Source organism: Siniperca chuatsi, linkage group LG16, assembly GCF_020085105.1.
Source record: "Siniperca chuatsi isolate FFG_IHB_CAS linkage group LG16, ASM2008510v1, whole genome shotgun sequence".
Classification (NCBI taxonomy): Eukaryota; Metazoa; Chordata; class Actinopteri; order Centrarchiformes; family Sinipercidae; genus Siniperca; species Siniperca chuatsi.
In genome coordinates this window covers 15,540,124-15,559,035 of record NC_058057.1, presented here as the reverse complement: position 1 = coordinate 15,559,035, position 18,912 = coordinate 15,540,124, and the positions used below count along the sequence as shown (strand labels likewise).

Below are 18,912 nucleotides of genomic sequence, written 5' to 3'. Positions count from 1 at the left end.
TCTGAGGAGTAAAGTCTTCTCTGCTGGTGAGTCTAGCCTTTGGTCTTCACTGAAAGGTTAAATGGGCCGTAAAATTGAGTGTCCGTGTGTCTGTGTGTTTGTATGTCCATGCCTAACACTTAACTATCAGACTGCAATCAATAAACAACACAATCTCATGGCCAGAAGAGAATAAAGTATATTTGTGTGTTTATGGGTGTGTGTGTGCAAAGATATCTCTCTTTATCAATCTTTAGTCAGGGATAACACTGCTATTTCAAACATTCAAGGCCTATATTTGGCCTCTGTGGAACAGCCCCTTCGAGGACACACACACACAGAGGGTCCTGTGTGGAGTTGTTAGACAGCGACTAAGCTGGTCCAAACCCCTGGGGGCAACTCTTGTCAATTCACTGTGGTTTGAAGACAAATCCCCTCATTCCTCTGCCCACGTGCTCCATTATTCCGACGTCTATAATTCCAGCAGAAAGCGTTGTTTGTGTGTGTGTTACTTAATTCTATTATTCTCTGGTAAAAGCTGCCAGCTTAGCTGGAAGCACCATTCTCAGTCCTGTGTGTATGCAATTAAGAATGTGTGTGTGTATATATACATGTGTGCATGAGTGTATCTAAGAGTCATGAGTGCGTGCAGAGACAAAGAGAAAAGTGACACAGGTATTCCTTTGACCTCTCTCTCCTGATCCAAAACTTTCCAAGCTTAAGTATGGCTATAAGTCAGTCACATTTGTTTGGTGCGCAAATGTGTACTTTTGTGTACCAAACCAGAGAATGCTGGGTTTAATTCCTGCACACACGCATACTTTACGAGCAAATGCACCATCATCAAGACAAAGGACAAGGAAGCACAGACTGGGTGTGCGTTTGAGCCACATCTGTTAAAACAGCCAAGTGCAGCATGAAGGCTGGAGAGTGCACTTCTTCCAGTATGTGTATGATCATATGTGTAACATTCATAAGCCTCCCCGTCTTCATGCTGTAGATTTATGAGGTGAGAGGCCTCGTCTGTGTTAGTCTGCGTGACCGAGAGAGAAAGAGACAGAAGGAAAACGGGAAGAGAGCAAGGAGGTGATACAGTAGCATTAAAAGAACACAAGTTTGAGAAAGGAGTGGCACTATAGTTTGAGAGACAAATGAACTCCGGTAATCTGAGCAGAGCATTCATACACTCAAACACACACACACACACACACACACACACACACACACACACACAACAGGCCTGCGTCCAGTGGTTGAAGGGGAGAAAGGGTGCGGTCGACTCTATGCATTCCTGATCAGTCATGCCTGAGTGGAGGAGCTTTTCCAGCAGACCTGAGGCCAGATGTCGTTTGCATATGCATTGAAGTTTTCACACAGACTGTGGTATTTATAAAATCATATGCAGATGGTGAATTTCAACATATAAGAAAAGGACTGTGGGTATGTGAACATTTGCAAGTGAAGTGACAAGGTTTATATTTATAGTTACATATCCAGTTATCCACAACCTTTACTTTCTTCTATTCAGCTTTATACTGAACAGATATGACTTGTAGAAAATTATTTTCTCAAGCACATTATGAAATCTGAAACCTGGCACCTGAGTAAACCAACACACTTGCATATCACCATGCAAATAATAGACTGTGTACAAACAGATAAAGAGCATCCACTCAGCAACTCAAAATCAAAAATTCAGTCAGGGTGGGTAATCATGGGTGGGTAAAACATTTTAAGTATTCAGTGTCTTGATGGGATTTAAGAACCTAGTTTGACTGTCCAAAAGGAGTTCCCTATTGAGTGTATTTACGAACTGAACAGACAGCATGTTTGTCATTGCAACAGTGTTTAAACTAGGCTTGTGTAATTCTGACATGTGGCTGAACCGGTTTTTAAATCTCACAGGTGCTCAGTCAAGAAAGCGCGAGTGTGCACGTGAGAGGTTTTTTTCTCTCCAAACCTGAGTGGTGACAGCAGTTTGACAAGCAGCTGTTTGAGAGGAAGCACCGGTCAGGACAGAAGAATGTTTAGTTTTACATGCACATGCTCATACAGGACTACAAACTCAAATACTGCCAATGTGGACTCACACGGGTATGCACACATACATTTCCACACTCACAAATACATACACACAGACATACACCATAAACTCTTTGAACTTCACTTGAGCTTCCAGATAACTCTGCTGTGATACTGAACACAAGAGTTCACTTCCTGCAGATACTTTATGTAGTATATGTCTTCCCTGCACATATGACAGCAAGTGCGCTTGTGTGTATTAATGTTCATGTCTGTAAACTGTATGCTGTGTCACATCCGTGTGCAGTGTTGTGAAAACAGCGAGCTCCATGCTGACAAAACACACGTGTGTCTATTCAACTGCGACCTCCCGCAGTGATATTCCAGCAGTCAGTGCAGTCAGCAGTCGTCACTGTCATTTATCAGACCTGTTGCCTTACCATTCAGTGTTTAATGTTGCAACTATAAAGGTTACTACTAGTCTCTCAACAGAGTGTGAGTACATACCTTATGGTGTGTGCATGCATGCATAAGAACTGATTTGGTATGTATTTTACCATATAATTCATGTATTTCACATGTATGTAATTGTCAAGGACATCAAGGTCATAAATTAAGCAGATACCAACCATACGTCATTAATTAAAAAAATAAGAAGAGACCCCACTGAAAAAAAAGACACTCACATCACTGCTTACAATAGTTGGGACTTTGCCGTCACTTTGTTATGGGACTGTTAAGGAAATACAAACATTAAAAAAATAACAGGATTACTTTTGTAATTTTAAAGTCCTGGGACCGACTGTTTTCCTTCCTTAGGCCTAATGCCATGATAAGCTCCAGTGTCCCTGAATAATTTTACTATAATGATGTGCATTTTTTAAAAACAAATCAACCACTCTAGGCCATGGTTTCAGATTAATTTCTTACAAAAATTAAGCTGGACTCCTGGGGGAGAGACCTGTGGAATCTGAAGGGGGAGGGTTGGACTGTCAGACAGAAGTGAGACAAAGTTCAGCTCATGTGCTAACAGCCAGTCCGGCAGCCCACCAGGAGTCCAATGTGGCAACACACCCACCAAACCCCACTGGGGTCTGCATACTACAGGTGTCACAGTCTACTGCTGAAGCCTCTTTCTTTGTGTTAGAGCGTGTGCACCTGACAGGGAGTGTGAGGCAGAAACAAAGTGAAAAAAAGATACACAAAAAAAAACAATTGAGAAAAAATGCATAGACACTGTAATATAAAAAGAATGATGAACGCAAAGGTGTTTTTTAATCAGCATGTGCAAGTTTACAGCCTGCTAAGAGGTGTGAGTATTATACGGCATGTGTTTACATAATTAAATCCTTTTAACAAGCACACAAGTGGAACACAGTGAGAGGAAAACTCTAATAAAAACCAGGATGTGTGAAATAACAGTAGCAGCAGCCCTGCAGTACTGCCATTGGAGTGTGTGTGTGGCCCTCACCCATCAACACTGTGTGTATGTGTGTGTGTGTGTGTGTGTGTGTGTGTATAAATATGTGTGAATGTGGGTTTATACTCAGCAGAAACACACTTAGTATCTGCAACTCTTCCATAAACACTCTGACTTAGAGAGGAGGAGGACAATGTGGAGGGATAAAAGAAGACATAAAAGTAGAAAGTGATTAATTGCAAAAATGAGATGGGAGTTAGAAAAGAAAAGGGAGAGGCACATTGAAATACAGAAAGAGAGAGAGAGAAAGTGATTGAGACACAAAATAAAAGACAAAATGACAGTGAGAGTGAGAGACAAAGTAAATTATGCTGAATGAGCAGACGGCAGGCCGACCGTTACCGTGACAAAGGGGGCCAACTTTGGGTCTGGCGTTTTGCCCTCTACAGCTGTGAGCTGTCTGACACACACACACACACACACCATGCAAAATCATTCGTTATTCTGAGCTCATCCCTCTTATCCTGGTTCATAGCACTACATCAACCCAGCACAAGCCTCCTTTAAACGCTGGACTGAGACCAGCCGTAATTTAACACGCACACACACACACACAGATTCTTGTCTACAACCCTGCTGGCTTACTTTCCTTACTCCTGATCCAAGAACAGCTCCCAAATCAAGTCATCCCATTAGTGAGGGATTTAAGAGCAGAATCCAGATCAGCAGTTGCTGGCCAGACCAGCTGGCAGCGCTGACTTCCAGCCGTTACACACTGGGGTTTCAAGGCACATTACAGACAAACCATGGGAGTAATGGGGAGCACGAACACACACACACAATAGATCAACTCAAAATAGAGCGTCTGAGTGGAACACACCCACACTGAGTAATGTAAACAAAGAGGGAGTTCATATTTGCTATGCTATGATTAAGCATATAACACAAAAAGACTGTCAAAACACGCAAGTATCCAAACACACACAACAATCAGAAATATAGTTCCCCAAAGATATTCCTCCCACGAGCTGTCAAAAGTTTGAGAGTGGAGTTCCATCTGGCCACCCTTCATTTCTCTCCCTCTTTCCTTCTCCCCATCTGTCTTTCTCCATCTCTCCACATCCCTTACTCATCTCTCATCTCTCATCTCTCTCTGTCTCAGGCTAATCTTCCCTCCTCAACTTGCTTTTCTTTGTTTGTTGATCTCAAATCTCACTGGCACATCCCAGAAATCACTGTTTCAACATTTCTCTCGGTCTTTTCCCCCTTTTTCTGGACTTCTCTCGTCTTCGTCTTATCATGCCATCTCTCTTTTCTCAAACACAGCCTGTCTTTGTGTCTCTGCGTTGAGGGGGTAGAACACAAACTCTCAGCCCACCTCGGACTCAAAGCCAAAGGCCAATGGTCGTGGCCACCCACCCACGGTGCACCAACAGAGTAGGGACTTTCCTGCTGTGCGTGTGTGTGTGTGTGTCCGCCTATAGCCGGTCTTCATGCCTGTCTGTCTGCATGCGTCTGAGAGGCTGCTCACAGGTGTGTGTCTATGTCTGTGTTGAGGTGTCCATGTGTCTGGGTGTGTATTTCACACTGTGATTTCTCGATGTGTTTGCATATACTTGTTTTTGTATGTGTACTTGTACTAGCATGTGTGTCCATCTGTGCACACTTTAAATCCAGTCAAGTGACCACCTCCTGTAGCAGGCAAAGACTACCAGACAAATCTCTGCTGCTCTGTCTCACCCTCTGGTGCTCAAACTGCACACCCTACACCCATCATAACAGCACACATGTATTCAGTTACTAGCTGAAGAAGAATATTGTTTTTCCAACAAAAAAATGAAAACATGAAATGCAGCTCTGTCCAAGACAGGTATTGTGTATTTTTCATTGTATCTTGAGTTCCACTTGTACCTTTCTCCTCCAGGGCCTCCAACTGTGTTCAAATCGGCTTAGGTGTCTTAGGTACTTGGGAAGAATACCTCCATTATAGCTGGACTCTGTGATTTCATTTGTTTATTATGTAACATTTGCACTGCACTATTCTTCCTCAGGCTGTTGTCTGCAGCACATTAACATTTAAGCAAGCATTTTAACAACTAGAGGACATGTTGTAAGTTTAGCTTTTTCTACGTTGACCACACAGCAAAAAGGCTGGTCACGCCTATTTCAAATGCCATTTACAGGCCACAGGATAGGAGTGGAGACTAAATGAAAATAGCTATTGAGAGCTAAGAGATTACAGATTTGAATATAAAAGTTTGGACAGTTAAGATGTTTTTTTAAATATATATATTTATCTATTAACAAATCATGAAGTGGGCTTATTTGGAACACCCCTGGGCTTAATGGGTACCTAACGTGCCCAGACTTTTGACATATTTTGACAAATTAAACAATAAAAACATTAGAAACTGGTATACATTAATTATTAATGACACTTCTAATGAGAGATCAGACTTTCATTTTAACTCAAATGTTCTTACTTAAATTGGGGCAGTATATATTAAAAATATCTGAAAAGTGGATTTGGTGGGCTTAATAGGGATGTTTACCCTATCTTCTGACAGTACATATATCATGATATTGCCCAACCCTACATGGATGTGAATGTTATTAGTTGCAAGCTCTCTGTAATATTTTGTGATGAAAACATTTTCAGTCACTCACATTTATGGCAGAGATGTATGTATAATACTGTGATCAGTTACTAGTAAGAGCTGGTACCATTATGTTGTAAAACAAAGCCAAAACAACAGAAGATATGTAACCGTCCAAACAGCTATGAACTGTACTGTAAATGCTTTACGGATTAAGCGTGATGGCAGTGTTGAGACTTCACTAGTCTAATCTCATGGAAAATCCACCACCCTGAGGTTACAGTTCAGGCTCTCTGAAAGCCAGGGAAAACCCTTCAGTATTAAGTCCTGGCTACATGTGACACACTGGTGACTGCCAAAAAAAACATGGAGAGGAGAATATGAACCACGGGTCCAACGTAGGAAGCACAAAGAAATGAATGTGTCTACTGCCAACACGTGAAAATAACAGCATACAAACCAAATTCCCTCAAAGCTGCTGATAAAAAGGTTAAGACAAGAAATGGCTAAGAGAAAGGTAGCGTTGTCTATATTCTTTGGCAAATTGTGGCTATAATCTAAGTTTTTTTTTCAAGCAAGACTCCAGCATTAGTGGAGTGAGACAACAGATGTTTTAACAACTCCTGTATAATACAGCATCAAGTAGTCTCCACAGTCTCCAGACCCTTAATAAAAGTCCAGTCATAAAGTCAGTAGACCATACTCTAACACTGCCTCACATAGCCAAGTGAAGGGTACAGCCTTGGCTCAGTCAAAAGTGTAAATATAGTTATTTGTGGGTGACACGCTCTATGTTACTTTGTTTCTAGGAGCAATCTCTCCATCTACCACTCGTCTAGACAACACACTAGTCACTCCATTATTAAAGTACTGGGCCATAGCTGCAGATTTCCAAAAATGAAAGATTGTTGCCTCACAACTGGCTTTGCTTCAGTGTCAAATAATTGCATGGATTAATTACTTTTTCAGTGCCATACTTTGTCATTGACCTTTTGATAAAACTGAGTCAGTCAGTTTGCATATACAGTGGTGTGAAAAAGTGTTTGCCCCCATCCTGATTTCTTATTTTTTTGCATGTTTGTCACACTTAAATGTGACCTCACTTGCCTCAGATAAGGTCAGTGTTCATGACTCCACCATAAGAAAATGGCCTGCATGGCAGAGTTCCAAGACAAAAACCACTGCTGAGCAAAAAGAACATTAAGGCTCGTCTCATTTTTGCCAGAAAACATCTTGATGATCCCCAAGACTTTTGGGGAAATACTCTGTGGACTGACGAGACAAAAGTTGAACTTTTTGGAAGGTGTGTGTCCCATTACATCTGGTGTAAAAGTAACACCGCATTTCAGAAAAAGAACATCATTCCAACATCAAAATATGGTGATGGTAGTGTGATGGTCTGGGGCTGTTTTTTGCCCAGTCTCTTTCTTATGATGGAGTCATGAACACTGACCTTAACTGAGGCAAGTGAGGCCTGCAGTTCAGGCATAACAGGTTTAGAAGCAAACAAAATAGTGTTAAAGTGCCTGAAAACCTTTTTGCTCAATCAGCTACTTATCATGAGCGATGGGGTCCTAAGTTAGAACAATTTTGGTTATTTCACAAGTGTTAAACTCTTGATAAATAACTGAGGACGTTTGTTCCAAATGTTTGTTTGTGATTATTACTAAAGCTACAAAAAGACAAACACTTTATATTCCTACAAGAAAGGAAAGAAAGAAGGAGAGAGAAGTGAGAGTTCATCTCATTCTTGCCCAAAGGCTCAGAGCTTTGGAGCTTGAGAATTGGAGAGTTAATAACCTGTAGAGACACAGATGAGTCTGAATGTAGCATACAGCACTACAGTACAAACGCATGAACACACACACACACACACACACACACACTTATCCTCATTTCAGAAGAAGAAAGCCCAGGAGAACCTGTACAGTTCTTAACATACACCAATGCCTGAATACACACATCCACATCTGCACACACAGATATACAACAGATATAAATCTATGATGGAATACCGACCAGTGTAGGACAGTTTAACTGCTTTTTAACTGTTTTTCAAAATGATTGTTTGTTGATCAACTTTATAAGCATCTTCCAAATGCTCAAATGAGCCAAACTGAACTGAAATGGAGTGAACAATTTACGTTATATAGGCTAATATTTGAAAGAATACATTAATACATTACCCTATTTCTAGTAAGTTATTTCTTACCATTTTAAATTCTACCTAATTCTCCACCATATTTTAGTGTTTACTCACAAACTACTTTAATCTGTTCACTTTGCTTTTCCCTTCTGTTCTTTTCTGTACACACGCACACACCTACACCTCTGGACTCCTGCACACGCACCCGCTTACCGTCCCACCTCTTTCTGTTTCTGCTCTGTTCATTTTCTTTGACAGCAGTATGTTTTATAAAGTTGCCCAAAAAACACAACTCGCGTTTTGGATTTTTTCACCTGCAATTCCAGCAGGTGAGCCGTGTGTGGAGGAGGAAACGATCTAAACCAACATGGTGCCAACAGGTGCACTTACAAGCTTTAACAAAACAATGGCATAAGTAAACCTACATTAAACAAAAGACTCTCTCTCTAGAGCAAGGGAAGATTGTCCACTTGTTAATCGATTGCGGATGCCGTTGTTTTGTAAATTTTTATCAGACCTGCTTAATTTCAGGCGCACTAGTGCTGTCAAACTTGACAGATTTTTGGTCGCACCCTGGAGCCCTGACCACCATCCATATTATTATGTGGCTAAAGTTGTTGTTTGAATGGGAACAATACTTGAAAATTGAAATGGCACATTTACAGTGATGCTGATCAATGTACATTGTCCCTGTAAAATATAAAATAAAATAGACTATTTAAAAAGACTGCCTTTTCACAACTACAAACTGTGTGGAATCTTTCCAACCTTTTGTGAAAAAGGTTCACAAAAACATTTATTTTCCTGTTACATACTGAAAATGGCTTGTAAATCTTGGGATCTAAGTGGCCAGTTGGACTGGTTGGACAAGTCAGTTGTAGCTACAGGCTGTTGGCAAGAGAGAAAGAGGACCAGTGTGAAGGGAAGTGATATGGGTCATAGGGGTGTGAGAGCAGGTCAGCGCACTACAGTGAGAAAACACTTTATGGCTGAGCTGAAGGAACTGGAGTCTCTGTGGGTGGTTACCAAAGGCACTCCAAGTGTGTATGACTGATTTATGTGTGTGTGTGAGATATACAAAGGCAGAGGGAGGAAAACAGAACGGCACCTGTGGGCTCTGCATGGTATAGGATTGAAAAAACACTGAGGGTAATGATCTCACAGATACACTATTCCACTTTCTGTTCCCACGTCAAGAGGACAACCCTGGGCCATTTCCAGTACCTGAGAAACACACTTTTGCACACACGCAACATTTACCTACCCCAAACACACAACACAGTTGTGTCATTCAACCCAATTGATTTTATTGATATATTTTTAAAAAAAGGGTTAGGGTTTTAACAAGTTGTTTGAACTTAGAATGTGGTATCTCTTACAGTATTAATATTTTCCTGACAAAAATGTTGCTATGATACAATTTAGAGGATATGCAGTGTTTGTCTACATTCAGTCAGTAGGTACTACTAGACAGTTTCAAAAAGATGTTGCAATTTTACAACTGTGGGCCTCAGAGGTTAACCACATTTCCAAAGGTACATCTCTCAGCTCCCTGGGTATCACCCTAAAACAAATCTGTAAATCATCAGTGCTTGGCATCCTTCTGAAATGTTCAGGAAATTAGCTTCCTGCTCCAACAGTCACTGTGACAGTCTGTGGAGAGTTTAAATTGTAAATTGCAGTATACAGTGGGAAGACAAAGATAGAGGTGGTGATGATACAAAGAAGAGAGCAGGTGAAGTGACTAGTATTACAATAACATTTGGACCTTGAGAGAAAACTGTGCTGTGTTGTAAATCAGTGGAAAAATTGTTTGTTAAACGTCAGTGTGTCAAATACAAGCACTTACCTGTTGAGTTGTGCAGACAGGGCCGTATAGTGGTCGGATAGAAGTGAGGTAGAGGTCAGGTCCCAGATCAAAACCATGTGGAGAGAAGAGGAGAGCAACATTACAGTACATTAGTTTCATTTGGCAGATACTGTTGTCCAAAGAGACTTATAATAAATGCATTCAAACTTGATAGCAACAAAATGTCATCAAAAATTGGAAGCCTCATTTACAGGACAATTTGGTGGACACATCTCTGTTAAAGTACCTCAAAGCTATTTTAAATATTTAGTTGTTAGCATGGAAAGCATGAATCAAATCCCTCCAAGTGTTACCATCACTTAATGATTAGTTACAGAACCAGTTTGTACTCTAAATAGTTAGTAAACTCATGAATTGACTGACCACAGTGGCATGACAGTAATAGTTCTCTGCTCTGATCAGGAGCCAAGAAGCTTTGCATAGCAATAAAATCCTCTGAGAGAACATCAAGATCATAATATAATAATAATAATAATAATAATAAGCAAAAATACCCCCAAGAGAGTTTTGCTCAATGCTTATGAGGGTCATGTTCCAACATGTCTGATTATCCTACAGTTTGATGAGAAGCTTGAGTAGATAATGTATGATGGCAGCTTATCAAGAGCTGTCAAGACATTGTGAAATAAAGAAGTGACACAGCTGACATGCACTTAAATATCCTGTGAATAATGTCTCTGGAGAAAGAGGAAATGCTCGTTTACTGGCAGTGAGGGCCAAGATGTTTCTGTGTCACGGTAAATGCTCTGCATGTGCTTGTGTGAGTGCATTCCTGCTCATGTTTACACAATACAGTCTTTAAAATTTTGCATTGATTTCTGACACTTTCAAGAAGCAATATCCAAGTGCTGAAGCTTTGAGAATGAAGAAAGACTGCAGTATATGAGTCAGTACTCAGCAAGGCCATTAAGACTGAAGTGAGGAGGAGGACCAGAGAGAGAGGCTGAGGAAGGGCATGAAGGGACACAGGGAGGGAGATAAAAGAGCTTCAGACATGAGATGACTGATACAGAGATGCATAATAGACACTCTATGTGACTAAATAAAAATTAATTTGACTGTTCGACCAAAAACAAATATGAATTTTCTTTTCTCAATTAATTACAAAGATTCAATCCAGTAACACTGGAGAGTGAAACAGGAGTATTTTTACTAGTTTTCACAAGAATCCTGCACACTGTCAATAACTTGCACTCACTTTATTCAGTACACGGAAACCCTCATGATGAAGGTCGATCAATCAAACTTCCATCTGCAGACATAGACTCTTTGACATGGTCTCAAGTTTTTTGGTACATATTATACAATTTTTTGATAAATCAAAGCAAAGCAAAGAAGGAAATCTAGTACAAGTCGTAACAACACATTTTATTGGTTTGTTTGAATCTTTGCTTATCTGCATCTCAGGGAACGCAATTTGATTTGAGAAAACAGAATTGAAATTAAAGCTTAAAGTTAAATTTATTATCACATCTTAAATTTCAAGCCATTGCAGTTCATTTCAAATTATACCTTACAAATTCCATTTTAGATTTACATTCATAAAACACATCTTGTTTTGAATGTGGTTGGTCAAGATGAGCTTGGCAAAAAAAGTAAACATCATGCGTGATAAAATTCAATCACACTGGAAGAAAGGGAGAAGGTAATAAATGCATAGCAACTGATAATGTGGGTTAAAACAGGAAAAGTGAGAAGAGCGTGATGTGTGTGAGAGGGTGAGAGAGAAATGTGTTGATGCATACTACTGCAGCACTGCTAATAAGCAAAGTCACACCTTGGATATGTGGTTAGAGGGGTGGTGGAGGGTGGCGTGGCATTAGTGTTTGATGCGTACGTGTGTGTTGGCAGAAACAAGAAAGGGAGAGAGAACCTGCTGCATGATACAAATGAGTTAAACCTCTTCTCCTCCTGCTACACAAAAGATGACTGGGTAGTCACTATTGCTCATTCCTTACACCTTATTGTTTTGACTAGGGCTGCACATTGGCAAGAATCTGCCAATACGATGCTTATCACGATACAGGGGTTACGATTCAATATATTGTGATATATTGCAATACTGTAAGCAAGGCGATATATTGGGATTTTTTAAATCAAATTTTAGGAACCGACCCGTATAACCTAAGAGCTTAAACATTTTTTTTTAAATCATTATGTTTTTCACCATGTCAAGTATGCTTATAATATTACTGTAGGAAAGTTTTTAGGTTTTGAAGTCCGTTAGGTAGTGTATTTCTAGTATATTCTACACAGTTAAAGCAGAATTTCAACCCACAAAATACACAGAGTTGTCAATTTATAAGGTACACTTTGTTAAATCCAATCAAATCCAATACAACAGCCCTGCAATAAATCAGACCTTTTTAGGCTTATCATGTTGTTTTTGTTAGAAAAGGTAGAGAAATTATTAGAAACCTTTCAATATAAAGCAATATATTTCAACAGCATCACAAATTACAGCCTCCACAATAACAAGAATCAACATGTCCCTGACACACAGTGCACACAAAAACTCATTATGATAAGCTTTATGTTGAATTTATTGCTGGTCTGTTGTCTTGAATTGCATTAGCTTTAGCTAGATGTATTTAATAAACAAGTAATTCAGACTATAATAGAAAATACTGTATGTTCTCATTGCATGTGGTTTAATGCAACATACATTCTTTAATTCTTTAAATCCTTGTTGTTTAGACTCACAAAATGCATCAAGGTCAACATAAGTTGAGTGCTTCCACTTATTTCTGTTGGAGGAAGGTGTAGTGTGTCATGTATTTCCAAATATGAAACCCCTAATTAATAATACAATAATACAGGTTAAATTATTTAAATGGATGGTAAATAGACACATTATGTTACTGTAATAATATCGTCCTGTGGTCCTACTCCTGTCCAGACTGGACTAAAGGCTACACCTTCTGACCTGCTAAAGACTGTGAAACTGGAAAAAGAAACAACATAACCATGTAGTCACTAGAGTCTATCTGAACATCCAAGCTAAACAATGCATGTAAACCACTTACTAAACAATGCATAGTCATCTTAAAATGCACAAACTTACAGACAACTAGCCAGCTAGACCAGTTTTTCATAATTCAGACGTCAGCAATAAAACAATTGTTTAGATCAAGAGAGAAGCCACTGCACCTGTTACCACACACATTCCATTAACTATCAACACAAATAACATAAATCAGAAGCATCACCTGCAGTGACAAGTCCGTCTATCTCTCGATCAATTTCCATTCACTCTTCTGCCCACCATTCAATTGAGTCCTAAAATCCAGGGTCCTGCTGCTCTTTGCCATGTCATCTCTTCAAACCAACAGCCTGAACAAAGCATGCTCACAGCCTACATACTGCACTGTTTTCTAATTACCACAAGCTTTGTATCCCTATCGCTCCCTCCTCTCCTTTTCCAAATCACAATGTTCACACATTTCTCTTTCTATTTTAGCTCCACATCACACCCTCAGCTGTTTCATTCTACCAGTGAGTTTAGTTGTGAACACGTGCAAGTGTGTACAAATAATTTGCCTAGATATACATTTCCACAAAAGACACACTCACACAAGGAAACACATACACACAAACACGTCTACCTGCAAAGGGGTTCCTCCTTCGCTTCCGGCTCCAAATCCGTATCCCTTTAACAGGCATGATGCTATCTGATCACTACACTGCTGCAAACATAGTGAAAAGTTTGGCCCTTACACAACACCAAAACTACCATGGCACTGCTATCATCAGTTTAAAGACTATACACACTGACTGACACACACACGCACTCACAATCACACTCTGCAACCTCTGTATTGCTTCGCTGCACGCGTGCAGAGCCCACACACATGTTGGCCAATCAAAAACCTGTCACAAAGAAAGAGGGGTGTGTGTGGAGAGGGAGTGGTGCATTCAAGGGGGCCCCCTAACCAGTAACCTCCCAACCCCAAGGTTGCTACGGTGATGCGGATGCTATCTGCCAGTGGCAGTTGTTGCCAGGGCGATACAGCATGGCCCATACTCACTTCTAACGGCTCCTCAGGCCCCTTTCAGTTATCAAGTTGGGGGTCATCGGCACATACACAGGCAAGCACACACTTATACACACTTCTGAAATAGGTTCTTTGTAGGGCTAAGCTGCTGAGCAATCAAGCCTAAAGAATGGTCAGGTTTAATTTCAAGTGAGTCAGTTTACCTTGCATAGGGCTCACATTTAAAACACAGGAACGAAAACGTTGCAAGCACACAAATGACACTGAGCTTTCTCCACCTGATGTGATTATGGAGGGCTTTCACAAAGATCACTAACACTCATAAAGCAACAATGTTCAACTGAACCAGACAAGATAGGAGAAACAGGCTTGATCAGTGAGATGGACTAAAATTGTGATGTTGCCTCCAACCACATGTGTCTTCTGCATGTCATTTGAAGTTAGTCTGTGTAAAATCAACTCTGACCTACAGTATGTTTAAAGCCAGTGAAAAAGGTAATTATGTGCATGAACAACTCTCAGCACTGGTGCTTACATTGTTTGCCTTAATCATAACTTACAAAGCATCCGGAAATCCTTTGACTATCCCTTTCCGCAGGCCAATTCATCACTGCTGCTCTACTTTTCCAATTCAACAGGAAACAGTGGTGAGAGACGTGTCACATCCTGTGGCTGGTGACGCTTCACTGGACAATCAGAGGGAACAATCTGACGGAGGTGACTGGATGAGACAGCTGTCCGATTAAGAGCGTTTTTCCTCTGAGGTCTGAGTGTATGGTCAAGGGTCTGGGGTGTAGGGAGGATGGCGACAGGGACAGGAATTGGAACAGGATGTAGTTGACAGCGCCATCTCCCACAGGATACTGGGAAATGCATCTCTGACAAAGGGTTAGTTCATGGTTAATGGTATGAAGTGTGGAAAGGGAGAGAAGTTAACTTAAATACCAAGACCAGTAAGAGAGGAAGGAACTAGTTGGCATTAAAAAGAAAAAGTATAGTGTACAGTGGCTGACAAATTCAAATCAACATACTCCCTTTCTTTCATATTTTCTCACTATCAAAACAAACTATTTTAACCTGTTTGAAAAGGGCTTTATTTTGCACAATTTTTTTTTTGCCTTTTCTGCAAATCCCTGCTTTACAAAAGTTGTACACGCCACGTTCACACCTAGGAAAATCCCTGTACACCTATAGTTTTTAAAGTAGATTGGATTCTTTTTCTTGTTCTCTATCTTCCCCCACAGTTCATACATCCATGGTGGACTGATTCGTGGTTAATCTCACTATCCCTCATTTCCTTCACAACCCCATTTTCTAGCGCATTTGTCTTTGAATGCCTCATACTCCCCCTTTTCTCACATGTCTTTGCAACTTTTTTCTGTCCACCAGAGTGTACATGTCAACAATCTGGTACGTGCAAAAAATCAGAGAGCGGTAGAGTGGCACCAGCATTCAGCATTGACACAAACGCACATACACACAAAGTAAGGACTTCCTCCTTCTTTTCATTCTCTGTGCATTTCCTCTCCTCCTTCCTCTCTTCGTTTCCCATGTCGCTTCACTTACCCCTACCTAAGAAATCCCTGGTGATTGACACACACATACCGAAAGAGAAATATGAAAATCAGCACAGAGGAGGAAAAGAGCCAACAGCTAAATGAAAAATAATAGAGTCAAAGAGTAAACAACATAGAAACCCCACAATATGCTGAATAGGCCGACTACTGTTAAGGATGTTTTGAATATGAACAACTACACACTAATATGCCAGCAAACACAGAGTGAGGCTGTGCTGCTGTGGCTGAACGGGTTTGGTCTGAATTGACACGCAGGAGTGAAAACACTGCCACATGGGCTGCCTTGCATTTCAACTCTGCCTTCAACTGAGAGTGTGTGTGTGTGTGTGTGTGTGTGTGTGTGTGTGTGTGTGTGTGAGAGAGACCAGACCTTTTCTCACACTCCTCAGCTTTTGATGCCAAATTCACACTCATTAGCAGCATGAGAAAAGTCGACAAGGCCTTCAATCAGACACACATAAACACAATTAGGGATACAGAGGTGCACACACAGATCTGCATAGAGAGAAACACACATATAAATAGAGGACAAGCTTCGCTGTCTGGCACCAGTGAGACCACAGAATGAAGCAATCAAGATGTTTGATTGAGCTTAGAAACATTTGATCATGAGTGTATCCCATGAGTCATAGTCAAGCAAAGGGGTAGACGAAGAAATGAACACAGACATGCAACGAAAACAAGTACCAATTTGTCTAATATCTGACACCATGAGACAGCACTATGTGCATGTGGACTTGTGCATGTGTGTCTGGACAGTATCAGCAGAGGGATGGAGCAGAGAAAAGACAGCAAGAGAGTGCTATCAGTAAATGTCACCACCACACAGTAGCAGGGCACACTGCCACACATACAAAAGGCAGCAGCAACAGTGTCTGTGTCTCTCAGGGGTTCAGAGCTTGTCAAATGGTACATGTAAGTCTTGGAAACACAAGTGAGAGCAATGATGGTATGTGTGTATGTCCATGAATGAATTCAACATTTTATTCCATTTCATGTAGAATGCTGCCTGTTGATAATAGAGATGTCCCGAGCCGATCCCGAAGGTCTGTATACATTATACACACTATAGACAGACCGATACTGGATTTTTGAGGCTGCCACTGTTATTTATATTTGTGAATTTAAAAAATCTGAGCCCCGGTAGCTCACCTGGTAAAGCGTGTGCCCAATGAATCCAACCCTGTAATCCTGTAAACCTAGTATGGCATTTCTGTATTGACATTTTTTTGTTACTGATCAGCCAACATATACACTGATACAAAATAACTGCAAAAAGCCTATATTGGCCAATATAACAGCCTGTTCTTGCTGCAATTCACACAACGCATTTTAGCGAGTAACACTGAACGTAAGCATAACTTTTGTTTACAAGAAAACTCCACAGGGCACCTTTAATTTAAGTAATTACTTTTGAAGAAAATGTAGTGGAAATGATTGATTGTGTCACAGCTGGGGTATTAGGCCTGGGCGATAAAACAATAGCGATATATACTGGCGAGACACTTCGTCAATAGCAACACGAAAATTGTTCGATAGAATGTTCAATAGTTTTATTTAAATGCAATGAATGCAAACTGCTATTAAAGCACATAACGAATGCGCCCCAGCTCATGAACAGCCTGTCATATCCCTCAGTTAGCTGTGCAGCTAACTTAGCGGTTCTAGCACACAAGCTTTGGACGGCCGAGAGGAGGAGGTTTTCAGGAGCGGGGCGTGGGGGACACAGCGGGAAATGCTAACAGGCGCCGGAATGGCACCAGAGCTGGGCAAGCGGGCAGCCTCCCAGTGAACCGGGACAGACGGAGGCCTGTTTGACGACAGGGAATACAGTATCGAGGTGATTTACAGCGGCTCCGACCAGGACTCTGACTCCGGGGACGGGAAGTCAAGGCAGGTTCAGGCGGGGACAGGAGAGGCGTCAAGCGAGAGAGGAGCGAGAGGGAGGTCGGGCTTCAGAGAAGGAGCGACAGCTGTAGAGCCAGATTATTTTTCACATCGAACTCTGTGAATGAAGGATTTATTTCTACCAAACCACAGATGGAACAGTGGTAAGACTAGTTAAAACGGTTTTGCTGAGTTTTACTTTGTTTCTGTTGAGTTTGAACAAAGTGTGTTTTACGATGAATTACAAGGCAATTAAGATGGTCTTAGTTCAGTAAAAGAGAGAAACGTGAATTGAGAATGTATGTATAGTTGTATAGCACCAGTCAAGATTAGTTCCTATTTTTTCACTTTTTTCAAGATGACGAAAATTTTGGGAGTCATTATTCCATCAGGTTTTAATTTATTTGCTCTGCCATCTGCATTTGTGAGAAACTCAGCTTTACCTAAGCTGTGCAGGAGGAACAGTGCACTCTTCCTGTTTGGTGCCATAAAGCAATTAATCACAAAAAATACACCATGGCCAAGTCTAACTAATAAAAAACACTGCCAGTCTCAGTGATTTGTTACTAATCAGCTTCATGTAGTGCCTTTACAATGACTCAATATGCAAACAGTGCAATGAAATAATTAAATGGGCTACCAAAAAAACTGAGACTGATCACTGTGCTTCTTCATGTTGACCACAATATCGAGCTCTTCTCTATCATTATCAGGGTCATCATAGCCATAACTATCAACAGGAAACCCAAACATTAAAGAAGAGGGAGTGAAGCAAGTGAACAAACTTATAAACTGAAATGAAGAGAGCAGTCAGATTTGCTGGAGGGTAACACAAGATAAAGAGAGAAAACACTCACACACACCTGAGGGAAAAGACATGATCCTCGTGCAGAAGCTAGATGTGATATTCATATCAAGGTAAGTGTGTGTGTGTGTGTGTGTGTGTGTGTGTGTGTGGTGTGTGTGTGTGTGTGTGTGTTATGTGCGAAAGGGGAATGTAAAGTTTGGAAATCTGACACTACATCTGCTACAGTGATACTAAAGTCTACTTTCATCTTTCTACATGGGTATATGGAAATGTGACCTGATTCCATTTACAATGTCCCAGTGACCTACAAGTACAAACCAGCTACAGAGAGCAAACTGGTGTGTGTGTGTGTGTGTGTGTGTGTGTGTGTGTGTGTGTGTGTGTGTGTGGTTGTGAGTGTATGTGTGACTTATGGTGTTACTACGTTTCAAGCTGTCTGGGCCATGCTATGAGTGGCTGGTAGACGTGAGCTCATACAATGGGCTTCTGTGTGAGACCGGGTGATGGGGAGGAGAGATTAAACGAGAAGAGAGAGAGGCTGAAATGGGAAGGGCAGCACCACACATTTATGTAAAATTGGACTTTGTAGTTCAACAAATGCTTCAAAATAC

The 18,912-nt window shown here is 40.8% G+C and overlaps 1 protein-coding gene across 4 annotated transcripts in view; it reads right to left on the bottom strand.

Moving 5' to 3' along the window:
* Positions 1-18,912, bottom strand: part of nhsl1b (NHS-like 1b) — a 109,722-nt gene that overhangs the window by 71,572 nt on the left and 19,238 nt on the right. Inside the window, exon 1 of one of the 4 annotated variants that reach the window (XM_044168601.1) lies at positions 13,640-13,739. The exons of 2 other annotated variants lie outside the window; for them this stretch is intronic. In XM_044168601.1, the coding sequence (XP_044024536.1) occupies positions 13,640-13,697 (58 nt within the window). In that variant the 5' untranslated portion in view covers positions 13,698-13,739. Of the gene's footprint in view, positions 1-13,243; positions 13,299-13,639; positions 13,740-18,912 lie in introns of those variants that run through there. One more of the 4 variants, XM_044168604.1, reaches the window with a different exon arrangement.